Source organism: Centropristis striata, chromosome 9 (genome assembly GCF_030273125.1).
Source record: "Centropristis striata isolate RG_2023a ecotype Rhode Island chromosome 9, C.striata_1.0, whole genome shotgun sequence".
In the NCBI taxonomy this organism is placed as follows: Eukaryota; Metazoa; Chordata; class Actinopteri; order Perciformes; family Serranidae; genus Centropristis; species Centropristis striata.
The window spans coordinates 34,165,562-34,190,133 of NC_081525.1; the positions used below are offsets into that span (position 1 = coordinate 34,165,562).

At 38.6% G+C, this 24,572-nt stretch overlaps 3 protein-coding genes, 1 long non-coding RNA gene and 8 other non-coding genes across 14 annotated transcripts in view; all 12 read left to right on the forward strand.

Annotated features, from left to right (window-relative positions):
• The first annotated feature begins 10 nt into the window (after positions 1–10).
• Positions 11–3,779, forward strand: LOC131977815 (uncharacterized). Of its 2 annotated transcripts, none has more exons than XR_009394915.1 (13): positions 11–33; positions 573–664; positions 836–882; positions 1,334–1,380; positions 1,615–1,660; positions 1,848–1,894; positions 2,089–2,117; positions 2,305–2,335; positions 2,521–2,568; positions 2,741–2,783; positions 3,158–3,207; positions 3,387–3,417; positions 3,639–3,779. It is a non-coding gene; the product is annotated as an uncharacterized LOC131977815 (long non-coding RNA). The 2 variants fall into 2 exon arrangements; XR_009394916.1 differs by lacking the exon at positions 11–33 and adding an exon at positions 57–255.
• Positions 326–406, forward strand: LOC131978462 (small nucleolar RNA SNORD74). The gene has a single exon (XR_009394976.1). It is a non-coding gene; the product is annotated as a small nucleolar RNA SNORD74 (small nucleolar RNA).
• Positions 704–770, forward strand: LOC131978468 (small nucleolar RNA SNORD75). Its single transcript, XR_009394982.1, has one exon. It is a non-coding gene; the product is annotated as a small nucleolar RNA SNORD75 (small nucleolar RNA).
• LOC131978453 (small nucleolar RNA SNORD79) lies at positions 1,421–1,502 on the forward strand. Its single transcript, XR_009394969.1, has one exon. It is a non-coding gene; the product is annotated as a small nucleolar RNA SNORD79 (small nucleolar RNA).
• On the forward strand, positions 1,702–1,783 carry LOC131978454 (small nucleolar RNA SNORD79). The gene has a single exon (XR_009394970.1). It is a non-coding gene; the product is annotated as a small nucleolar RNA SNORD79 (small nucleolar RNA).
• LOC131978465 (small nucleolar RNA snR60/Z15/Z230/Z193/J17) lies at positions 1,944–2,024 on the forward strand. Its single transcript, XR_009394979.1, has one exon. It is a non-coding gene; the product is annotated as a small nucleolar RNA snR60/Z15/Z230/Z193/J17 (small nucleolar RNA).
• LOC131978464 (small nucleolar RNA snR60/Z15/Z230/Z193/J17) lies at positions 2,156–2,236 on the forward strand. The gene has a single exon (XR_009394978.1). It is a non-coding gene; the product is annotated as a small nucleolar RNA snR60/Z15/Z230/Z193/J17 (small nucleolar RNA).
• On the forward strand, positions 2,374–2,454 carry LOC131978463 (small nucleolar RNA snR60/Z15/Z230/Z193/J17). The gene has a single exon (XR_009394977.1). It is a non-coding gene; the product is annotated as a small nucleolar RNA snR60/Z15/Z230/Z193/J17 (small nucleolar RNA).
• Positions 3,490–3,563, forward strand: LOC131978460 (small nucleolar RNA SNORD47). Its single transcript, XR_009394975.1, has one exon. It is a non-coding gene; the product is annotated as a small nucleolar RNA SNORD47 (small nucleolar RNA).
• A 432-nt stretch (positions 3,780–4,211) lies between the features above and the next one.
• On the forward strand, positions 4,212–11,043 carry tor3a (torsin family 3, member A). Its single transcript, XM_059341856.1, has 6 exons — positions 4,212–4,558; positions 4,715–4,837; positions 6,139–6,404; positions 7,222–7,397; positions 8,459–8,583; positions 9,088–11,043. Exons 1-6 carry the CDS (start codon positions 4,393–4,395, stop codon positions 9,333–9,335), a joined length of 1,104 nt encoding a protein of 367 aa, XP_059197839.1. The 5' UTR covers positions 4,212–4,392; the 3' UTR covers positions 9,336–11,043.
• A 968-nt stretch (positions 11,044–12,011) lies between these two features.
• On the forward strand, positions 12,012–18,166 carry calr (calreticulin). Its single transcript, XM_059340543.1, has 9 exons — positions 12,012–12,280; positions 12,847–12,948; positions 14,093–14,296; positions 14,769–14,863; positions 15,129–15,338; positions 15,489–15,602; positions 15,709–15,852; positions 16,630–16,722; positions 16,858–18,166. The coding sequence occupies exons 1-9, from the start codon at positions 12,187–12,189 to the stop codon at positions 17,086–17,088; spliced, it is 1,287 nt and encodes a 428-aa protein (XP_059196526.1). The 5' UTR covers positions 12,012–12,186; the 3' UTR covers positions 17,089–18,166.
• A 1,112-nt stretch (positions 18,167–19,278) lies between these two features.
• The window catches only part of eps15 (epidermal growth factor receptor pathway substrate 15), a 30,036-nt gene continuing 24,742 nt past the window's right edge, over positions 19,279–24,572 (forward strand). For both annotated transcript variants that reach the window (XM_059340541.1, XM_059340542.1), the window contains exons 1-6: positions 19,279–19,591; positions 23,035–23,076; positions 23,769–23,858; positions 23,956–24,003; positions 24,114–24,209; positions 24,335–24,397. In XM_059340541.1, the coding sequence (XP_059196524.1) occupies positions 19,538–19,591; positions 23,035–23,076; positions 23,769–23,858; positions 23,956–24,003; positions 24,114–24,209; positions 24,335–24,397 (393 nt within the window). In that variant the 5' untranslated portion in view covers positions 19,279–19,537. The remainder of the gene's footprint in view (positions 19,592–23,034; positions 23,077–23,768; positions 23,859–23,955; positions 24,004–24,113; positions 24,210–24,334; positions 24,398–24,572) is intronic.

Sequence of the window (24,572 nt, forward strand, 5' to 3'; positions counted from 1 at the left end):
TCTGCTTGGCCTCACTCCTCCACTGCGCACCGGGTAAATATGACTTCTCCCTTAAAGCTTCTGTTCCATCTTCAAGAAGTCTTGTCTTGTTTATTTTTACCTGTCAACTCTTTCTCATACTCAATTTGTAGATTAATTCATCTTAACTTGTGCAGTTTTGCCAGTTAAATTTTTCTTTTATGGATAAAATTGATAACTAGCGCTAGCAGTCTTGACTGCAGCAGCGGGCCTCTGCCACGTGCCTCATTGCGCGTGGTGAGTTGCTAACTAGCAGACGAGTTTATATTTTACTTTAATCCAATAAGGCTCACATTACTGCAGTATTCCCATGCATATATGATGAAAATAATGTTGGTAGGGACATCTGAATTAATGTGAAGAATGCCAACTTTTCTGACTGCATGGGAAAAATGTCGATGTTACACTCTGGCTTTAGCTAGCTTCACTGCTCCTGTGCTATTAGCTGCTGCGTGTGACATTACTGTACTTAACAGGATTTCATTCTCAATTGACTTAATTGCAGAGATGAGACATTATTTGTAATATGGTTTAACTCTTTTCTCCGGTTGCAGGCCTTTGGACAGGATTGCTACAAAATGATGGTGGCCAGAAACCGGTTGAAAATGCTTAATTTAAGCTTTGAAGGACATCAGCTACTATGCTGGTGAGTTACTTTTATAACATTTCTGCTTATTCTTGGTGGAGTCTGTGATGCTTTGTATAAGAGTAGTGGACAGATGTGATTTCTGACAATTTTTTACACTGAGACTTCTAGTTAAGCTATACTTTCTTTGCAACATGAACAGCATGGTACTTACAAGGTGTGTGTCTACAGGTCTTGGGGAAATCAAGAGACGTGAAGCATCTGGTAGAACCAAAGAGGTGAGGCTCAGTTTTACATCACAGTGGAGGTTGAGATGGCTTTATGCTTCTGAGGTGTTCCTGGATTTGGTTAAACTTTTCAATGGATTTGCTTTGATCATCCTTAAGACTAACTTCACAATGATAACACCCAAGGCTATCCACAAAAATGGCTTTTTAATGGTTATAATTTTTAAATGGCTTTTTTTTTTTTTTTTTTTTTAAACTTCTGGCCTATGAAGCATGTAGAACATTTGAGTTGCAACTGAACCTCCAAACTGGCACACCCAGAAGCATCAATTCATCACCCTGCATATACTGATTGTTGCTGTGATGACCATATTTGCTACTCTTGACAAGATGGATGACGATACTTTCAACCCACCAGTTGAATATCTGAGCACATGCAATGTGATGCCTGAAAGTCATAAGATTATTTATTTTGATTACTCATTTTATGTTGTTTCTACAGGTTTGCTTACAGTACTTATACCGGCTGCTGGGTGACATGCAGAGCAGGTAATGCACAAATTATTTTACATGGCATCTCCTAAAAACAAACTGTAAATGATGATCTTGTTTACAAAACAATGGGAATCTCTCTGAATAAGAGTGAAAGACAAATTTTTACTGACACAGTGCAGATTAGGAGATGCCTGCATATTAAGAAAATGTATATATCTGAGGCACATACTATGTGATGCCTGAAAGTTTTTAAGTTTAAAATTTTGATTGCTCATTTTGTTTCTGCAGGTTGCTTACGCTACCTGAATTGACTGTTGGGTGACATGCACAGCAGGTAATGCACAAATTATTTTACATGGCAGTCTCCTACAAACAAACTGTATGTGATGAACTTGTTTACAAAACAATGGGAATCTCTCTGAATAAGAGTGAAAGAATAATTTTTACTGACACAGTGCATATAGAGATGCCTGCATATTTTCAAAATGTGCCCTTTTATTAATATCTGGGTTGGCTTGCAGGTTGTTCCCTACTCTTGGATTCACTTCACATGGTGGCTCAGTCAAAGGTGAGTTTAATTTAATGCTTTAGGTAAACACTTTATAATTCAAACTTGCCTGATACAATGATGAGTGCATAGTTCAACAGATTAACTATGAAGAATAACTATTGTCTTTCGCTCCTAGCTGATGTGTCGGCCTCAATGACCAGTGACGCCCAAATTAATTTGAGTGGTTTTTAAAATGTGCATTTCTTTTCCAGAAACTGGCTGTTCAAAGGGCCAAATGAAGGTGAGCTGACAGTCTGCAATACAACAGTGTTTAATGATTTGATACAATGATGAGTGCATAGTTCAGCAGATTAACTATGAAGAATAGCTATTGTCTTTCGCTCCTAGCTGATGTGTCATCCTAAATGACCAGTGAGGTACTGATTTTTGGAGCAGTATAAAAATATATATATATTTTCAATTCACAGAAGCTGTGGCAGAACAAAAGGCCAAGTAAAGGTGAGTTGAAAAGCTGAAGTAACAACCTTTTTAATGATTTGATACAATGATGAGTGCATAGTTCAACAGATTCACTATGACGAATAACTATTGTCTTTCGCTCCTAGCTGATGTATCTGTTGCAATTGTCATTGAGCACTCTGCTGTTCTATACATGGCAATAACAAATCTCTTCTCCCATCCAGATGCAATGTAAAGCCTTGCTGTTGGAGAATCTTCCTACTCTTGTGTTGGTGAGTAACAACAAAGATTTGGCATTGTACACTAATATTCAGATGTGATGACTTCGAATCAGGTCTCTGATCCAGTTGAGGAAATAGTTCAGTTTGTCTGATCTGGATAGTTTTTAGGAAGGAACTGTACTTTTTTTTTTTTTTCTTTTTCACATGAAACTTATCTTTGCAGATGGAGTAAGATGAGTTTTGAGGACAAGACTGCAAAAAGCAAGGTGAGTGAGAAATGTGCAACATTTCAAAGCACCTCAGACCCCGATGACTACTGAAGTTGGTTTCAAATTTTTATTCTTAATCCAAGATACTTCAAATTCCTGAGGAATTTGAAAGGTGTTTTTAAAATTCAATTTGATCTACATTAAAGCCTGAACTCTGCCACATCTGGGTCTGAAAGTGCTGCACATGTAGATTAGTTGGTGTGGTGTTGCTGTAGTAAACCCTAACACTAGACTGACCTGTGTGATGATGAAGTGACTACTGACTTTTAACCATGGAGTCTGTTGAATTAGCTCTAGCTGATCTGGTCAGTGTGAAATGTGCATCCTACTGTTGGTGTGCTTATTAGACTTATGCTGTTCTGCTTCTCTAGGTTGGATTGCTGACTTGGAGACCAGTCTGAATAACATGATGTATTCTGAGGTACGGATGAAGTTCCCTCTCACGATGTAAAATGATTCATGGGTTCAGTGATGTCTTAACAAATGTCTGACCTGAACTTTAATGTGGACCACATCTGTTACTGAGTAACCCAGTGAATTACATCTTAATTAGCCAGTCACTGACTTGTAATAAGGCTGTTTTTCTCTCTCCCCCTCCAGGAAAAGAGCTGGGTCTGCCACACTGACCCTGGTAAGCATTTTAAGTCCTTTTGCTATATTTGTCAGCAGGAAGTTTCTGTGGGTGCCATTTAAAAGACCACTTGACCTATGATGAAAAGATTCTGCCAAATGATCTCTCTTGATTATACTCCTACCGTTCCATTTTTTTCTGAGGCTGTGTGGTCAGCAGAAGTCTACTTGTTACACTTTACACCAGATTTTATTTTAATAAATTTGTTTGCCCCCCTACAGGATGCTGCTATGAAGCAATTTGGCCTCAAGGACAAAGAATGGCACTCGGTTGATGGATGAGGACCTTGGCACCTGTGGCCAAAACATGAATCTCAAGAACTTGTCAATATTATGGAAAATGTGGCAATAAATACTGAAAAATACATTGTCTGGTTGTACTTATTTTTATTTATCAATGGGATTTAATACTTGGCAGTATGTCTTAAATCATTGATGAAAAAACTAAGGATAGTGGTATGTTTAACAAATGCACGACATGCATGTAAAACATCAGCATAATGTGACTCAAATGTAAAAAAAATGAACATGAAATTAAACCTAATTGAATAGAAGCAAAGTATATAAACGTTTAGGGAAGGGGAAAAATTGGCTGGCGTCTTGCCTGCATATACTGACGGAACTGACTAAAGACCACCGGAAGTTATCACCACTTTAATAAAAAAAAAAAAATCAGAATCTCAACGCTAGATGACTAATTCCAACGTGGTTTATAGGCTAAACTTAAAATACAAATCTGAGATTCAGTTAAATGTTAAAGCAGAAACTGACGCGCTATATGAAAGTGGGTGGAGCAAAGTACGCGCATGCGCCGTACAGAAAGTAGGAAGGGACACCCCTCCTTCGCTACAATGGGGAGAGGGCTAAATGTCCCACACTGTGCAGGCCGCCAGTACACTGCCGGGTTTAAATAATCGGTGCACCGAGCCACGGTGTTCAGTCTCGTTTCTGCCGCCTCGGACCAGCCTCTTCACCGATGTTTGTGCGGTGGCTGCTGCCTGTGCTCTGGGCTCTGTCCGCAGAGGCCGACTTCTTCCAGTTCGACAGCATCTCCAATGTTTCCTCGTACTATTTTAATTATATTTATTGCAACATATGGGAGGGGGAGTGCCAGCCCAACCAAGACGATGCTACACAGCAAGGTAAGGTACACATAGCATGCATTATGTAATGTTTGTCAAATATACCACAATTTATAGCGTATCCTTTATACACATTGCATTATACTTAACGTCATTCTATGTTTAGCTCGATTCAGTAATTTATTACTTATTCTGTCTTGCTATTTATGTGAGCAGTTCCTACCAGGGACGTTTGGGCAGGTTTTCCTCAGGACTACATCAGCCTGCTGCATCAGTGGTACTGTAGCCTGGGCCAGTGCTGTGACTCTGGAGACTGCAGGATAACCAACAACATCACAGGTATTACACTCCAGCTTGGGGGTTTATTGTCTCTTTATATGGTCCAGTGCATGTGTGTGAGCCAGCGAATATACTGTCTCTGGATATTACTGTAAATCACATAATTTACTCTGATAAGTGTTGTGGTTTTTTAAATAAACACCTGTGTTGTGCACAGTATGTACCATATCAGATCTCCTCCAGATAATTGGACTTAATGCATTTAAACTATTTCCTGTTGCTTTAATAATTTAGACTCTGAAACTTCATATGGGCTGCTTACACTAGACAGAGCATCGGATGTACCACTTTCAAGCTGAAAGTGGCGCAAATATTTTCATAAAATGTACTTTTCCTAAATATCTACATGCATGTCCAAATAAACTATAGTTAGGTGCCTTTTCAATATCACATGTTTGAAACAATCTCCGTTAATCATACATTCGACAGAATCGAAAGTGCTGAAGTTATGAAAAAAATAGATCTACCATCAGATTTATTTATACAGGGGAAACCTGTGTGTACAAGTGAAGCAACATTAGAGAAGTAGTAGTAATACTGAAATCAATAATAACATACGGACTGTGGAAGGAAAGTATTGAAGAATTATAGTGTTAATTACTATTAACATTATTATACATGTGTTCAGTGAGTTTTTCCATACCAGCCCATGTTGTATACTAAAAAAGAAATCATGAGAAAGAAAAAAAAAAAACCCCAGTTTGTGTGCCAAGGACTTGTTTTTTTGTATTGAGTATCTTTTATTTTTTGTATAGTGACAACCTGAATGACCGTACAGGGGGTGAAACTGATATTGATATGTTGTTCAGGCTATCTAGCATTAAATAGGTTTAATTCTGTTTGAGTTTTTTTCACCCTGAGAAGAACAAAATCATAGAGGAAGAATTCTTATTTTTTGTTAGTATGGCATTAAAGTTGTCCTTTAAAAAAATCTTTTAGGTAAGTGAGTTAAAGCCAACATAAGGTACAGATAAAGTAGAGATTCAGGGTGCTTTTCTCTTCAGGGTGGCTGTTGCAGTTGCACCAAATTAGTTTAATTCCATTTATTTGCTGCATAGTTAAACACTTTAGTTGCTTGCAGAGATAACCCCTTGCCTTCAAATATAAGACATGGAAGATTGTCACCAAATATTGCCTGACATGTGACTTAAAGTTTAACCCTTGAAGGGTGAACACCAGTGACCATATATATATATATATATATATATATATATATGCATACATATATAGTAGCGCTTCATTATTGCTATCTGGTGCAACCATTGCTAAGCGTTAACCCTCTCTTCATTGCACACTTGCAGGTCTGTCGACGGACCTTCAGACGAAGCTTCACGGGCAGCACCTGGCTCAGTCTGTGGTTCTGAAAGCCATCCAGGGTTTTATCAACAACCCAGAGTCCAACAAGCCACTGACACTCTCCTTCCATGGCTGGTCCGGAACCGGCAAGAACTTTGTGGCCCGGATCATTGCTGATAACCTGTATCGTGACGGGGTGAAGAGCGAGTGTGTCCGACTGTTCATCGCCCCGTTTCACTTCCCACACGCCAGACTGGTGGACACGTACAAGGTAAGAACATCCAGAGCCCTTTTGGCACAGAGTTTGACGTCCTGTGCCAGGAACATGCTGGCAGTTCTTGGGTCCCTCGTTTGCGTAGTGTGGTGTTTAGTCTGTGTGTTGTAATTCAGCATATGAATGATAACGGTTCGGACACATGCTTCAGATCAAACATTGATCAACTGTACACATACTAAATGTTTGGCTTTTTGGAACATGGCAATTATCCAGCCAGGTCAGAGGTTACAGTGTGGGCCATCTACACACATTTTTACACAATCACTGAATTAGATTTCAAAATAATGTTGACACAGTGTTATTACACAAATTATCTCACAGGGTACAGTGACCAGCCTAACCTTTAAACCCTTATGCTATCAAAATCCGCAGAATCTGGACATTTGGACATTTCTGCTACGTTTCTTTACAACATCTCCCATAACAATGAGATTTAGGTTGTTGATAAAGAATAAATTCTGTTGAATTACCCTTTGTCCCTCATGACTAAAGTTTAATGGAAATTTGTCTTGTTAAAAAAAGACACAATCCCACATTTTTACATAGATTAAAAATGTGTTGGTTAAAATAGATGGATATGGTCATTATTGCTGTTAATTGAAGGTGTTTTGGCTACTATAGTCTACTAGGCTACTATATTTAAAAAAAAGATGTAATATTTCATCCATCTGAAAATCACCTAAAGGCTTATCATTTACCTTGATTTAAACCTTACTTGTTTCAGACCTAAAACTTAGAAAGAGTCAAAAAATAGGTCTAAAGATTTTAGTGATTTTCAACACTGTCGTTTGGTCTTCCTCTCTGTATCCAGGGCCAGCTAAGAGAGGCGATCCGGGACATGGTGCTGCGCTGCCCTCAGACTCTGTTCATCTTTGACGAGGCTGAGAAGCTTCACCCGGGTCTCATTGACGCCATCAAACCCTACATGGATCACTATGATAACGTAGACGGCGTCAGCTACCGCAGAGCCATCTTCCTCTTCCTCAGGTTGGTTTATATGACAGGCACGTCCTGTCTGTTGAAGCTGGGTCAAAACCTCAGAATATATTGCATCTCTGTCCCTGGTACTCTGGCAGCTCATCTGTGATGAAGGATGTTCCTCCCTCTTCATTATAATAGCCCTCTTTATGGATTTTTCATGTTTTCAATTACTCATGTCCGGTTTCTGCTGACGGATCTCATCTTTTCAGTCAAATATAGAACCACATTTTTCTTTACATGAATAAAAATAATGAGAGAGATGCATGCGATCCCTAAAACACATATTAAATAATCATGTTGAACTTTTATTAATCATTATATCTATGTCCCTCAGATCATGTCGGTGTGAACATGATCCAGCCTTCATCCAACCAAACTATTAGGTGTACTCTGCAAGTTTGACCTTTGCTCTTTATCAAATTACTTAGCGTGTCACAGCAATATGCACCAGTTCAGTACACAGGCCATTCTTCCTGTATTTACTGTCTTGCTCCTGCCCCAGACACATCTGACCAATAAGCACACTGTTTGAAGTGATGCATTTTTAGTTCCCTTGGACTTTCTCTGTGAAAAGAAACTAAAATTAGGGGAAAATGCTCCAAGCTTACAAACCCACCACTGGATTCTCACCAGAGTGTGAGAATCACCCCTTACAAAAGCATTTCCTTTTGGGGAAGATACATTTTTTCACATAAACTTGAGTCGTTATTTTAGTATGAAGTTAATGTATTTAAAGACGACATGCAAAAAAAGGTTAGTTATCTGCCAACCTCAGGCGGCTGTGGCCTTGATGTTGAAGTATCCTTCCTAACCCAGTACGGTTTAGGGTAACCTCTGCCACCAGTATGAATGTGTGTGTGAATGAGTGCAGTCTGTAGTGTTAAAACTCAAGCTCAAAACTGATCACAAAGACTAGAAAATCGCTACAAAGTGCACCATTTACCATTAACCTTAACCTGTGATACTGTGCACTGATGCATCCAGTCAAACCAGAAATACTCATATCCCTTTATAAATGTCAAAAAGTTCTGACATCTTATACCTTGATGTGTCTGTTTTCTCTACAGTAATATTGGTGGAGCAACGATCAATGACGTAGCTCTGGACTTCTGGCACTCTGGTCAAAATCGAGAGGACATCGGCATGGAAGACCTGGAGCATCGGCTACGAGCTGAAACTATGGAATCTCATGGTACGCTGCAGAGCTGGCTTTACATTTCTCAGCTGGCGTCCAGATGTTGAATTCTCTTCTACAGTGGTGGTGAAATTGATTATTTCAGCTCTTTGCCATTTCATCATGGACAGGATGTGAACAATTTTGGTGTTACTGAGTGAGCTGCAAACCTTTCTTTATTAGTGTTGTAGGGACGGGCAGGAGTTAAAATTTATTCTAATTGACCAAGATAATAAGCTGCAGACTTAAGTATTGATTCATTGCGGTATCAGTGGTTTAAATAACCGTCTCACATTAAAGTGTCTTTTAGGTGAAACATTTACTTTTTTGGTCGTTTTTGACTTAATTCATAGTGGTAAAGGTACAGAGGGGAAGGATCCAGGCTGGGTTTGAACCTGGGCCTGCTGCTTTTCAAGTGCTAAGCCTTAATGGTGTTAGCACTGGGGTGCCTGGTGAAGCAGAGCACCCTAAATTGTGTTTATCAATGTCTAAGCATTTTTTCTTGATTGTTCTCTGTCCCAGGTGGCTTCGCTCAGAGTGAGCTGATGTCTGGCCACTTGATCGACTTCTTTGTGCCGTTCCTACCTCTGGAGTACCGCCACGTCAAGCTCTGTGCTCGGGACGCCTATGCAGCACGAGGTCTGGAGACAGATGAAGCTACGCTCGATGAGGTGGCCAAGGCGATGCTGTATGTCCCCAAAGAGGAGAGACTGTTCTCAGCCCAGGGATGCAAATCCATACCCCAGCGGATCAACTTCTTTCTCCCCTAGAAGGAGAGACAGAAAGACAGACAGACAGAGAGACCTGGAGGAGGTGTGAGATTGCTTTGCCAGCCCATCTGCATTCAGAGCCACAGAGGAGATGTGTCAGCTCTGCTTACTCTCCCCCCACCAGATACAACATGTGTCTGCCCAGGTCCCTCAGAGAAGGACAGACAGCAGGGCTGATCCAGTAATAAAGGGGAAAGCAGCGCGACCCACTCTGCAGACGTGGGCAGTGTCAGACGGTCATGACGTGCAGTGTGGCTGCTCTTCTTCACCTGCGTGATTTGAATCCTCATAGTATCGAGATGGAGCATTAGACAGTTTTTTGTGGTTGTGCAGTGTATGTGGTAGAGAGATACTGATTGTTCACCTTTGCCAAAGTCTCAGTTTCACTGTTCACTTTCGCTTTTTAAGTTCATACTTCATGTGTTAGTATTTGCATGTCAGACATTGTGCTTATATGGACAACGATTATTTATTGACATCATTTTTTTGTGCCATTTTTGAGCATCGTACTGGACAAGATTATTCTTTGTGGAGTTGTTTGAATACACATTTGATGGTACTGTATGGTATAAGAAAAAAAACTAAATGCCACTGTAGTGTGAGCAATAGAAATATGGAAAAATGGAGTGTGTCACAGCTAATGTAGATTGTAATGCAACATATTCCCATGAATGGGTTTGTGTGATTTCCGAGGAAAATTTCTGCAACACTCTTGAGATATCCTACTAAATAACAGTTGCTGTTTTATGCAGAACTATTGAAGGTTGTGCAACAAAACGGCTTGTTTAAGGTTAGGACAAAAAAATGGTTATAGGTTCAAAATCACTGCACTACTGGCAGCAATTGCATCACTGGCTTAGAACATGAGTATAGAAGTTTCCAAAGGGACATGAGCAGGAAACAAGCACCTGTCTCCCGGATCAAAGTCTTGGTTTTGTATCATCCACCTCCCCTCCTGCCGGCCTTTAATCCCCCCAGGTCTGCTTGCAACATAAATGGACAAAATTTCATGAAATACCTATAGAATTCTCTGCATTTCTTTCGTAACATAACAAAAAATTAATTGGATTACTTTTTTTTAGGAATACCTACAGTTTATGAAAACAGCCTCGCTACTGTGATGCAAATGTTACTTGAAAAAGTGTGAGTGTACACATGACAAAAGCAAATTGGGCCTCATACAAGAACTTTCTCTTACTTTATAATTTATACAAGACTTTCAAATCAACGTTTCTTTGAATTGATTAAATCTACAGTTATTAGATTTTTAAAATGACTCCAACAAATAGGTCATGAATTGTGTTTTTGCCATAATTCAAAATTCAGAATACATGAAAATTAGTGAATTAATAGTAATAAGTGAACTTCTCCTAAATCTTTCTGTTTGAGTGGTTTTTGTATGAGGCCCAATCTGTGTATTTAAAAATGTGATTTCTTTGTGTAAATATGTTTAATGACAGTGCTTTTATTAATTTATTTTTTATGTCAGTAATTTCATGGATTCTTATGAACCTGATATGTGTCTTTTTGTTTTCATTATTATATAATATACTAACTTCCTTTATACCTGTCATCCATGCATTCACTTTCACATCAGCTCACCAGTTTGCTTTAGTAATTTGAGTGCCAAAGCTCAGGGTCACATCACAAGGAGAGTGTGAAAAGAAATGTCAGAAATGGTTTTAAGAAAATAAACATCCACAGTAAACCAACATAAGTTGTTTGTATTTAATGGATTTCTTAAGCAATCTCAATGATGTAAGAACTGGTTTGCATGCTGCCTGCCAGCTTTACATTTATTTAAATAGTGGAAGCACACCATGTCAAGGGTGGTAAAAAAACAACGACCCTTTCTACACAACACAGCTGAAAGGATTAGTTGAGTAACTGATAATAATTGGCTACCATGTGTATTTACAGAGGTGAAAGAAGGTGTGTAGGTGTAATTTAAAAAAAATATTTAGTAGTTTAGGGACTTGTTTTCTTGGGAAATACCATACACCATAAACTTTCAAGTTTTATTCCTGTCTATATTCTGAATGTTATTACTGAGGGGTTTCTTCATATATCATGCATAGCCTTATTTAAATAATACTTTATATCTAAAAACATGGCTGTTGACAGTATTTTCTGTTTCATGGTGCGAAAAAAAGATATCCAAAAAGTCTTCTGTTGAAACATTTAATACGTTGACAAATTGAAACAATAATTTTAAACCTGGCGTTATCCACGGTTTAGATTTCTGTAGCAAATTAACACGTATTTAATAACAAAATTCGCCATTTGCTATCAAAATTCACATTTTAAGAAAACTCAGAAAAAATGATTGTCTTAATGAAAGTTAACTGGGCACGTTTTATTGCTTACCCTATTAATGTTTCTGCTTGAAAATGCACACAATTGTTTTCAAGGCACAATATGTCGACTACATTTAAAAAAAAGTTATATTTCTGATTTTACATCGATTTAGCCATGGTCATTGGGATTTTCCTCCATATTTATGATTCACCTACAGCGCATCATCACTCTTCCTTGGGCGTGTATCAAGCAAACGCGTGGTCTGCTACCATTGGCTAAGACAACTGTCAGTCACGATTCTCTACCCTTTGATTGGTCGAGAGGTCCAACGCTTCCTTATTGAGTTTCTGAGCCGGCGGCCAATCAGATTCAGACATCTGTTCTGAGCCGAGAGGAGATCCGCGGCAGCGTCTCGGCTTTTCTCACTGTAACATTACTGTATGAGAGACTGGGCCGACTAACCGCGCCTGCTGTACGCTGCAGACAGATTCTACAGACTTATTTGTATTGATAGTCGTTATTTTTATTTGACGGGGTGCTTCAGCTGGTCACCATGACAGCCCTGTCGCTGCTTTTGATGGCCGTGTCGGCCGCATCTGTCCTGGCTGAGTCCAATGTGTATCTCCGAGAGCAATTTGAAGATGGGGGTGAGGTCCTTTTTCATTATACTTACATTAATTAACTGTTTCTTATTTTTTGAAACTGTAAATATATCAGACATTACCATATTGAATCAGTGCATGCAATGAATGTTAGCTCTTCATGGGTGGAGGGATTTTTTTTAGCATGACCGCTCAAAATGTTAACATTTATGTGTTGCATTGTGTGCATTCTGCTCACTTTAATATGCATTTATTCCAAATGGGCACCATTCATCTTTTGACCCTCTCCTCTCCCCTCCCTTCTTCTCAGTCCTCTCCATTTTACCCCCCAGCTATTATCAAACCCTGTCTGTCTCCCCATCCCCCTCCTGCACATTTCTCCCCTGGTCACTCAGTTAACCCTCTTTACCCAGCTGTCTTGCTCCTTCATCACCAGCCACATTGGAAAATCTTTGCTGTGTAGATAGTGAAGGCAGTCACCTTAGGCATGTCCCTGCAGCGTAACACATTCCCGGTGCACCTGCACTGATGCATCATCAGTGGTGGATTAGCAGCTTGTGAGTGTGTTATCAGTGACTGCTGTGCAGCTGAACCTACACTTGTTTGTGCAGATGCCTGGAAGAGTCGCTGGGTGGAATCCAAGCACAAGTCAGACTACGGCAACCTCGTCCTCAGTGCAGGGAAGTTCTATGGAGATGCAGAGAAAGACAAAGGTAAGTGGAAAGGTTAGATTGTATCCACCCACTGTGAATATGTGCAGAAGGGTTAACGCCCACATTGTTCTGGGTGTGTTATATAGAGGAAGGGTGTGTATCGTCTGTTGGCAGTCTGTTTTGAGGAGGTTTAGTTCAGTGGGGGATTTGACTGAGACTTAATGACATTGTGTTTGCTAGGGATTCATTTAAAGGTGTCGTCTGCAATTCGGGATAAAGATTATTAAAATTTAAACTCAAAACCTAGAAAAGGACATTCTTTACCACGTTGCGGTTCCATCAGAATGTTGACATGTGACTGATTTACCACTGTCACCACTGAATTTGACAAAAAGTGTATTGAATCATAAACTCCACTTTTAAATTTTGATTGTGGTCTTTAAAGGACCATTTTGCTTTTTTTTTTTTTTACTTTTTCAAAGGTCATTTGGCATTGTGGCACTGTAGCAGAATAACATAAATCTTATTTTAGAAGTAAAATCAAAATCTACACATGCAGTTTTATCTCTCTGAGCAGGGCCCTGTCCCATAAAGCAAGTTTACTTTAATCCAGGTTAATTCCAGCTAGTCTCATTTTAATTTGATTTGGTTACATAAAGCAACTACTTTTCCAACATGAACTCCCATAAAAACTGAGCTTGGACCTATTTTGAATTTGAGGAACCAAATCAAATGAAAATGAGTCACGGCTCACAGACACACATTTGGTTCCCTTTAAGAAACAAGCGTCTGAAGTGTAAAGGTGGAAGTGACAGATGCTTTTTGAAGCAAAGGTGACACTGAGGTTGTAACTGAGTCTTTGGGCTCACATCATGATTGTTTTAGATATTCTACCTAAATGAGATGACTCTGAATGTAGGTCTTTGAATCTGAAAATGGGCTCATGTCCCAGTGAAATCACCATGGGTGCTGTCAGAGTTGTTCCATTATTCACTCTCTGTGGAGCGGCTCCAGTATTTGTCTCTACATGACATCATCAAAACAGGCTGCCTCCCTGCTGGACAACTTCAGAAGAGACTTACTCAATTTCACACATTTAAGAGAATCTGAACAATGTAATGGAAACAAAATGGATGCGTTATAGTTAATGTTGGATCTTCCCTCAATACAGATGAATTGCAGTAACGTTTTCTGTTCGCCGCAGGTCTGCAGACGAGCCAGGACGCCCGCTTCTACGCCTCGTCAGCCCGTTTTGCTGACTTCAGCAACCAAGGCGAGCCTCTGGTCATCCAGTTCACTGTGAAACACGAGCAGAGCATTGACTGTGGTGGAGGCTACATTAAACTGTTCCCCTCCAGCCTCAACCAGGAGGACATGCACGGAGACTCCGTTTACAACATCATGTTTGGTGAGTGTGGACCAAAGGACTTTGTCTCTTTTATATATTCATACAGTGATTACTGTACAATCACCTTAAAAGTCTGTGGACCTGAATCATATTCAGGTGGTGTATTGAAACATTTTATTTATCTGGATATCTGGGTGTATTCTCTGTATTCATTCATTTAGTAACATCATTAGTTGTTTTTTTGTTGTTGTATCAATTAATACTTTATTCATTGTTATTGTATAATTAATTTATAATTTTATAAATTAATTTTTAAAAAAAATGAATGTCTTTTTTTTCCCAATGAATTTAATTATTTTTATATTTATTTTAATCACCATGTAGGGGTTTTTATTCAGGTTAATTTGTGAAGAATAAGTTGCTCTTATGTGGGTTTTTTGTTTTTTTTAATTTTTTGATATTCCTTATCCCCTTATGTTTGACTAGTTTCTACTGTTCACATTTTTACTTATTTATTCTTTTTCATGTTCAGGTCCTGACATTTGCGGTCCCGGCACAAAGAAGGTTCACGTCATCTTCAACTACAAAGGCAAGAACCATCTAATTAACAAGGACATCAGATGCAAGGTGAGATATCAAAAAATGCTTCTCGTTTTTGTTTTTACTTGGGAAATGTTTTTCTAATTTCCGTTGCATGAAGAAATTGGTCCTAAATTTGTTCCTGTTCATGAGCATTTTGTAATAACAACAGTGCTTTTGTCCTTCTCGCCATAAAACCAAATCAGCGAGGACACTTTGAAAGTGTTTTGCATTATCAACACGTTGCATGAAAATCACTTAAGAATATAATGCAATCACAAGAGCTTGTAACATTCCTTTTTATTCCCTGCAGGATGACGAGTACTCCCACTTGTATACGCTGATTGTGAACCCTGACAACACTTACGAGGTCAAGATCGACAATAAGAAGGTCGAGTCCGGCAATCTGGAGGATGACTGGGACTTCCTGCCTCCCAAAAAAATTAAGGACCCCGAAGCCAAAAAGCCAGAGGACTGGGATGACCGGGAGAAGATACCCGACCCTGATGATAAGAAACCAGAGGTCAGTCTCTTTGAGTTGCTCCAGAAATGTTTTCATTTCAGCCTACTGATAGATATTTATCTGTCGCTTAAAATCGACAGCATTCAATTCATTTGTATGAAACCTATATGCTTTTGTTAAGTCATGTCTTCACCTGTGTCTCTTTGGTAGGACTGGGACAAGCCCGAGAACATCCCAGATCCTGATGCCAAGAAGCCTGATGACTGGGATGAAGAGATGGATGGAGAGTGGGAGCCACCGATGGTTGCTAACCCTGACTACAAGGTAACACCAACACATTATGATAATTTTTTCCCAGAAGGTTAAGCACCAGGTGTGTTTTGCTTTTCTAATTCCTCCGACATTAATTTTACTCTCTGGGTGTTAACAGGGAGAGTGGAAGCCCAGAGAGATCAACAATCCTGCATACAAGGGCAAGTGGGTCCACCCTGAGATTGACAATCCGGAGTACACGGCAGATTCTGACATCTATAAATACGACAGCATCGGCGTGATTGGACTCGACTTGTGGCAGGTGAGAAGATACTGTAACTTATTACTGTAGTCTTACAACCCCGATTACAAAAAAGTCAAACCGACATGTAATTTGCTAATTATTTTATAATAAATATTTTATTGAAAACTGTGCAAAGACAGTATTTTATGTTAAAACTGATCAACTTTTATGTTTTTGTAAATATCACTCTAAATTCTGAGTTTGATGCATGCTGTTTATCCCAACTATTTTGGAACTGGGGTCGTAGTTACTGATTGATTAAAAGAGAATTTGTTGAAATGAAGAACAACAACGAACTGATAATCAAGGATTGAAGGAAGTTTATTGCCATTTCCAGAACATGTTGGTACATGAAGTGGAAAGAAATTTTGTGCTTGGGTCCGGCTGGGCGAGCAAAGTTAGAAAAGAATAGAACACTTGAAATGAAAAGCAAAACAAAGGCCCTAAAATAAATAAAAGCAAACATTAGACATTGTAATGAATAGATCACAAAATTAAGTGTGAGAGAGGTGGTGTGTCGGGGGAAACGCCAGAAATAAATTGCACATGCCCGATGATATTATGGTATATGATTTGTACTTTATTTATATCCATACAGGAGTAGGAACATTTTACTTGCACAGTGTATTCTGCCTTATTTTCAAATATAGACACTGCAAAGTTTTATGTTTGACCGTGTTTCTGCTTTGTACACAAACTGTTTCCAGTCAGTCAGTTTATTTTTCGGTTTCTAATATGTGATGCTATCAAATTGAGATGCTGTGAAGAATTAATAGATTTTTGTTGTTGATGTAGGTCAAGTCTGGTACCATCTTTGATAACTTCCTGATCACCAACGACCCAAATCTGGCAGAGGAAGTAGGCAACGACATATGGGGTAAAACTAAGGTCAGTGCCCAACTTTTATTTTCATGCATTTATCCTTCTCATGCATTAGGAGTATTTTATGGTGTGTAAAAACCATAAAGAAAGACGACCATATGTCAATTTTTAATTTGTTGTTTTCATGTGCATCTTCTCCAGGACGCCGAGAAGAAGATGAAGGAAGGCCAAGAGGAGGAGGAGAGAAAGAAACGTGAGGAAGAGGACAAGCAGAGGAAAGATGAGCCAAAGGAGGAAGACGAGGAGGAAGAGGAGAAAGATGAGGAGGAAGAGGAGGAGGAAGATGAAGGAGAGGAGGAGGAGGGAGAAGAGCAGGAGGAGGAAGAAGAGGACGATGAAGGCACAGACTCTAAACTCAAGGATGAGTTATAAACTCCATGCAGGAACTGACTGTGTCAGTGAGCCATTGGAAGAGGCTGGAGACTGAGGAGATGATAAACCCTCATGACTGACACCCTGGGGTGGGGTTGGGCGGGACGGGGTTTTTCATTTGTGTGTTTGTTTGTTTACAAAGCAAGGGAGTGGGTGTAAAAGGGGAATTATTCTGTTTCCTGTTTCATGTGCTACTACTACTACTACTGTTATTATTATTATTATTATTATTAATAAACAAGGAATAGTAATGGAAGGAATGAAGATGTCATAACGAATGTCAAGACAGGAAATCAATCAGTTTATACCCAAAATAATTATATAAATTGTCATTTGTGTTCTCTGAAAATCTGGGTTTTTATGAAGTATGACATGAAAAGCTATATTTGGTGTGTGGATGATACCATGAAAATGTTTTGTTTACCTCATTTGTTTTGTTTGTCCTATTAATTAATCTGTGTCACATTTTTTTATTTGTTTGTTTATGTCACTCGGTCTCATGTCATTTTCAAAGGATTAGACTACATTATACAGGTTCTCTAACCTGCTCTTATTTAAACGTTTTGGTTCGAACGAGGGTTAACTGCACGGAGACAAGAATGCATCTGACACATTAAAATTGACAACATGTTGGAAGAAAGCTGTCGTCCATGGGATGGTTATATGGGGTGCTTTAAGATTAAATCCTTTGCATAGTTTTGTACTGTATAGTTAACTTTTTCACTTCAACAAACATACTGTAGTCTTGTGTGTCTAAATAAACTGTGCTCAAACTCAGATGTACAAAGGGAGCACCCCAGTAGCAGGTAAACTTACATTCATTTGGTACGCGTTCACTTTAGGTTTACTCATACAGTAGTAAGTGTACAAAACCAGTTTTCCTTATTTCTGATGCTAAATATCTCTGCACTGCTGTACCCCAACACACTGTCCCCAACAGTCTGAGAGATGATCCTTTTGTAAAAGACACATTTTGTACTAATGGTAGTATCTGAAGTGAAACGATTTTCATGTTGCTGTGTAAAAAAACAAAACAACACAGGTGTTCTGTTCAATAAATTCAACCAGTGAAAAATGAGCACAAGTTTTTATTATGTTAGATTTAAAGAGGCTTTTCATTTTGAATGCCTACCTTTATGTGGATAGCACAAGCCTGTATGGCATTTATATATATATACTTTTGTTTGTTTTGTAGCATCATTTGTTCTCATTTGTTTGTTCTTTCAGCTGATTGTTACTTTATATCAATGGCAGAAAGTAACATGGTGCATTTGCAACCAATGACTGGTAATTTTTGTATTTTTCATTTAATGCTGCATTATACCTTTACTCTATGATTTTCAGCAGGAAATGTACTTCATACATCTATCACAGCTATAGTCTTTAGATACACTGATGAATCAGATTTCACATATATATATAAAAAACATAATATGACAACATTATCTCTAAATTACACAACAGTATATACAGCAGTAGTTATTGGTAGTATTTATGTATGTTATATTTCATATATATTGTCAGAGTGAATGACGACACATTTACATCATACAATCAAAAAAGGTACACATGGTAGATATTATTATACATCATTATTTAAGACAAATTATTTGGCTTATAGATAGATGAAAGTTATTATTGTTACCAGATTTGTACTTCTGGTAGCGTGGAGGGGATTTAATTTATGAATTGATTGTATCCCTTTATGCTTCCCACTATTGATATTGCTTGTATTCTTCATATTTGTTTATTTTTACAGACTTCTTTTTTATGGTACTCCTATAACTCCATACATTTATGGGATATACATTACTGCATTGATATGTTTTATAACGTTTTGTTTATTTTTTGTTCTAATATAATGTAATTTATTGATTTTTTCCTATTTTTTATTCTACTTATTCTTTTCGATTGGTTTTGCTTGTACCATTCACATTTTTATTTATTTATTTATTTACAGATTTCTTCTTTTTTATGGTACACCTATGACTTTTAACGTTTTATTTCTTATGTAATGTAATTTATTGATTCTATCCCTTTATTTTTCTTTTTTCTTTTGTTTTTGATCATATCATTCACATTTATTTATTTGTTTTTATTTATTTTTTTTATTTTTTTTATTTTTACAGATTTCTTGTTTTCTTTATGACATGCTACATAAAATAGGAAAGAATAATAATTAAAGAAAAAGAATGGATGGGGGTGCACTGGGGGGTACTTTGACTCATGACATCAGTATTTTTTCAAGAAATAAGTACGTCCATTTCCGCTTCATAATGTTGTATTATTTTGGTATATCGTTTGTTTTGGCTGACAGGATCACAGATGATACCTTGCTGTATGAGTAACGTCTGCCAAGATCCAGTCATAGTGTTGCATTGATTCCTGTCGCTGAGATCCAGTGCCAGGTTTTTCAGCGGCCTCTGTCTGTGTCTGGCAGCAGCGCAGCATGAAAGCAGTGGGAAACAGAAACACTATGGCTGCCACTCTGTCTCTTACTCAGGTAACACTGTCTTACAACTCAAATCTAACGACAGCAAACGTTTCGTGTCCTCTGTCTCTGATGCTTGGGGGCATTTCAACAGTGTTGGTGAAACTAGGCAGGCAGAAACGCGAGCTTACCTCGATCATCGTCTCTCTTTTTGGAAGTTTAGTGCTGCTGTGACTGGGAAAAGTTTCTGCCTAATCTCTTTGGGGACTGCGTAAGGGCGTAGCTAGCTAGCTAGCCTGCTAGCTAACAGCTAGTTAGTGTGCAGGGTTGGGCTGTTATAGAGCCGCTTTATCAAACTTGGGGTGAGCCTTGTAGCGTTACTTGGCTTAGTTTCGGTCGGGAGTATATATTATCATGTTTTGTGCTGACTCGTTTTGCTGCAGGCTAGTTGGTCCTGGCCAAAGAGATGTTATTACGAGGCACTCATGTGTGGCTCTGTTGTGGCTTTACTGTCATATCTTTGCTAGTGGAGCCTCTGCTAACAGTTTTCCGCTAAAGAATTAAGCAAGTTACACACATTATACGTTATAGCTTACATCCCTTAGCTTATAGAAAGCTTATGTAGCTTTCTATGTGGTTATACTGAATAACCTACCTGTTTATTGCTATGGTTAGAAGTAAACATGCCTCACTGCCCGGGTTTGTGTTTTCCCTATGACCTTTGTAAAGTGGACAGTGTTAACTGTTAGCCTTGTAGCTGCTGCTGTTGTTTTTGTCTCAACAATGCTAACAGAAAGAACTCCATATTTTGTTAACAGTTGTTCTGCAACAAATAAGAGGAAGTTAAGTTTCAGCTTGAACAGTCAGCACTTCTGTCACAAAATGTCACTTGCTAGCTGACTTTAAATACTGCAGTTTGTGAGGAAATGTGTTTGTTTGCACAGTAAATAAGTTATTTAGCAGACAGTGGTCAGGTCTAATAAGTAGGTTGCAGTCCCAGACTTGTTACCTGAGCCACTGTTGCCTCTAACAACACACAGGAGCTGTGTGCCACCAGCAGCTCTGACATTATTATCTCTCACAGATGAGTTCAAAAACCTGTGCTGATATATCTGTGTTGTAAGAGCTCACTGGTCTGTCTGGTTGCAATGCTTGTTTTCAGTGTGCTGTCAGCCTGATAATCCTCACACTGTTTGGTCTTCCTAGTGACATTAATGTGTTTTTAGCCGTGGCTGAATTAGGGAATTGAAAATTTCTAGAACGAACTAGACTGGTGTGTCAACCCCATGCACTGTAATGTATCTGCAGTTTTGTATGGGCTAGCTGGGGGAGTGATTGAGGGGTGTTTTTTCAATGCTCAATTAAAGAGTCAACAGTACAATGACCACAGTGTTACAGCCGCCAACAGTTCCAGGCACACAATCGTGTGTCACAGAAAATAAGTTGCATTGGCCGTAGAAAGATAAGTGTGTGTGCGGACAGTTATCTCACTGTAAATTGGCAGTTGACGGAGCTGGCAGATAACTACGGCGATCACAGGCTGTGTTTCTCTTGCGAGTCTTCTTCTGTCTGTAACAAGACTGATAGATCTTTGCTATACCCCTGTCTTGCATCTTGGCATAATTTTGCATGCCAATTTGTTTCTCTTTAGTGGAACAAGTCAACTGGTTAAATAGCCACTCCCCAGTTGATTCACAGCTCACACAATTACTGTCCACTCCTTTCCTCTTTCGCTGCACCTGTCTAGTTTAATAGCACAACAACCAATTGTCAGTTTCAGCTATATGAAGAAGGAAATGCTGATTCTTTTCCTGTTCAGCCTGGCGGTGGACACTCATGTTAGCACCGGAAAGGGGGGTGTTTAGAGAGGATATGACAGAAGGCGAAATTAGCTTTTGTCTGTAGAGTGACGCCCTGTAGTCAAAGCTGGCCACCAGTAGCCTTGAGAAGTGTAGCCTATATCCTGTAGTCATTATTCTCTCTGCCTGCAATTCAGCAAAAACCTTCTGCATCATTATGACTCATAGGTGTTTACTGTATGGTGTGTGACACATACTATTTGTCCAAAAAAATGTGCTCATCTTTGCCATGAAGCACACAATAGCAATGTCTCGTAAATAAGCATTAGTGGAATTACCTTGCAGACTATACGTTAATTGAGAAAATTCATTGACTACTGATGTTGGTTAATTGTTATTTAAGACGTTTATCAAGAGCATATGCCAAACGTTTACTGGTCCAACCACAGCAAATGTGACTATTTGCTGCTTTTCTTGTCAGAAAAGGACATTTTTCCTCAAATTTGTTGCAGTTTGAAAAGCAAAATAAATATTATTGCAACCCAAATACTACCCTAACACACACTGTCATGTCTTTAGTCTAAGGCTGCAACTTCCAATTATTTTCATCACTGTTTTCTAGCCTACCTAATCTCTGTATACGCTGTGGAATAAAAACTAGGCTCCTGTGTCCTCTTTCATAGTAAAACCAGTTTTATGAGGACATTCTTTCGAACAGGACAAAATGAAAAGTTGCATTTCTTCCTTTTGTCTGAGCAGTGATCAAAGTCACTGTTCATTTTTCCCACGCAGATGTTTTGGTTCACTGACAAATAATTCGGCTGTTTTAGTGATCATAAAACATAAAGCTGAATTTTAACATATTGGTAATAGTCTGTGTGTCTGCATTCACCATCTGTAACGGATCAGCCTTTTCTTTTTTCTTTTTCCTTTTTTCTTTGACAGCTGCCTTGGCTCAGTGAGTGACACATTTACTGTAGCCAGCAAACACTTGTTGATCATTTGAGCTTATGAACTGAATCTGCAGAATTGAGCAATGATTTTAAAGTATTTACTTGTTCTCTGTCGGACCATTTAATGTTAATTTTAGGGATTTAATGAATTACATTCATAAACCAAAACAAGGCCATATGAGAAAACACAAAGTGGGGTTGTAACAGTTATAAAAGTTGCTTTCACATGTGAGAAAAATTAGTACTGGTTGGATTCAGTCTGTAAATGTACATTTTAATAGAGATAGAGGGATATTGGGAACTGATCAATTTTAAAGGGAAAAATTCACTGATAAGACTGCAGATATAGTGAATGTCTATGAATAAATTAAGACCTTTTCTATGTAAATTGTGATGCACAAAAACAGTGTATCACGTTATCAATGGAAGAAAAAGAATAAATAAAAATAGAATAGCTAAAATAGATAAACATCAGTACTGCACCTTCAGGTCTACCATTAAAATAAAGAACAAATTAATAATAAAATAAAATAGCTATATGACACCATTTCTAAATCACTCCAAGCATTATTTTTCTGCGTTATGTATTGTGTTGAATAAAAGGTTTTATATTGGCACATATTTGATACTCATAAGCCATGACTTAGAGATACTGAGACGTCTGTGACAGGATAGTATCGGTCACTATATCAGTGTACTGGCCAATATATCAATGGGTCTCTATTTTTTTTTATATTGTAACCATTTTTTTCTTTCTTTACAGCTCTCCAGTGGAAATCCCATCTATGACAAATACTATCGGCAGGTATGCAAAAATACATCTTAAAAACAAAAAAATATGATTCAGTGAGATGAGGCCATGTCTTTTTTTCTTTTATAAAACAAAAACTGTATGTCTTCAACAGTGATTTAATGCATGTCCACAAAATCATTAAGTAGAGAAGCCATTACTATCATTTACAGATATTTTAGATATTTTGGCTGTTACTGTATCGTGTTGTAAAACACCCTGCAGTACAGATTGCTCAAGTACAAAATTAATTGTGTGTGCACAGACCCAAACTGGCTTCAGCTGCTTCAGTAGACTGTAGTGTAGTAGTGAGCAGTGATCTCTCTTCTCTCCTATCAGTTCCGGTGTCCAGTGAAGGAAGTATCTCTATGAATTAATAATGTTTCCCTTTGACCAACATATCAGGGGAGCTCGCTGTGAGCCTCATCAAAGACTTCCAGCAGATCCAATAACAAGCTAAAAAGGAAATGGCTTTGCTTTATTATCAGTATTGATTTAAGTGACTCAGAGACTCCTCCATCACACAGGGCAGTTATCACAGTTTGTTCTTTATTTGCCTTCATCTTTCTCCTATTCAAACACACTGTTCACATCTGTGGTCTAAAGCTATTGGCTAGTACATTCAGTGTCTGTCTCAGCAGTACAGATGTGTTACTGATGTTTCAAAAGTGTTATAAGCTTTATTAACTGTGAGTGTTTGTGTGCAGGTTGATCCGACTGGCAGTGGGCGGGTGGCGGCGGCTGATGCAGCTCTGTTCCTGAAGAGGTCCGGTTTGGCGGACTTGGTCCTGGGAAAAGTGAGCAAAGACTCCGATCAGTACAGCAACATTACCTGTGTGTTGTCTTTGCTGTTTATGTGTATGATAAATGTAATAAATGTGTGTGTCTCCTTAGATCTGGGATTTGGCAGACTCCGAACGTAAAGGTGCTCTTAACAAGCAGGTATACATGCACTGCACGGTCACATCATAATGGATTTGTTTGTTTTATGTGCATCTAGTGCATTTGATTGCTGGATTCATGTGGCATACTAAACCTCTGTCCCCTCTCAGCAATTCTTCATCGCTCTACGGTTGGTGGCCTGTGCTCAAAATGGCCTGGAGGTGGCACTCAAGAGCCTTAACGTGGCTGTTCCTCCCCCAAAATTTGTAAGTCTGCAGCTGTGCTTAAGAAGCATATTAATAAATTATTAGATCCTTTATTCAAACATTGAAAATGAATATTTATTCTTTTAGAGGAGACTAAGAATAACTGTGTTTTTGTTTGTCTCCAGCACGACACAAGCAGCCCACAGTTAGCAGGAGGAGTGGCTGCTGACATGCCCTGGGTTGTGAAGGTGAGGCACAAGTTCATTGTCTTTTTGTCTTAATGAAAGTGTGAAAGTCATCTTTGTTCATTTGTAATGTGCCTTGATGTCTTTGTCTTCATCATAAGAGAACCACAATATATTATAGTATTAAAGTATATTGTTTTTTTGTTCATGTAATATTTCAGCTCAGATATGACAGTTA

Excerpts from the sequence above, each read along its gene's own strand:
- tor3a (XM_059341856.1), top strand. The coding sequence starts at position 4,393 with ATGTTTGTGCGGTGGCTGCTGCCTGTGCTCTGGGCTCTGTCCGCAGAG. Across the intron at positions 4,838-6,138 it reads GATAACCAACAACATCACAG|GTCTGTCGACGGACCTTCAG; the intron begins GTATTACACTCC and ends GCACACTTGCAG. Across the intron at positions 6,405-7,221 it reads GACTGGTGGACACGTACAAG|GGCCAGCTAAGAGAGGCGAT; the intron begins GTAAGAACATCC and ends CTCTGTATCCAG.
- calr (XM_059340543.1), top strand. The coding sequence starts at position 12,187 with ATGACAGCCCTGTCGCTGCTTTTGATGGCCGTGTCGGCCGCATCTGTC. Across the intron at positions 12,949-14,092 it reads AGATGCAGAGAAAGACAAAG|GTCTGCAGACGAGCCAGGAC; the intron begins GTAAGTGGAAAG and ends TGTTCGCCGCAG. Across the intron at positions 15,853-16,629 it reads TTGGACTCGACTTGTGGCAG|GTCAAGTCTGGTACCATCTT; the intron begins GTGAGAAGATAC and ends TTGTTGATGTAG.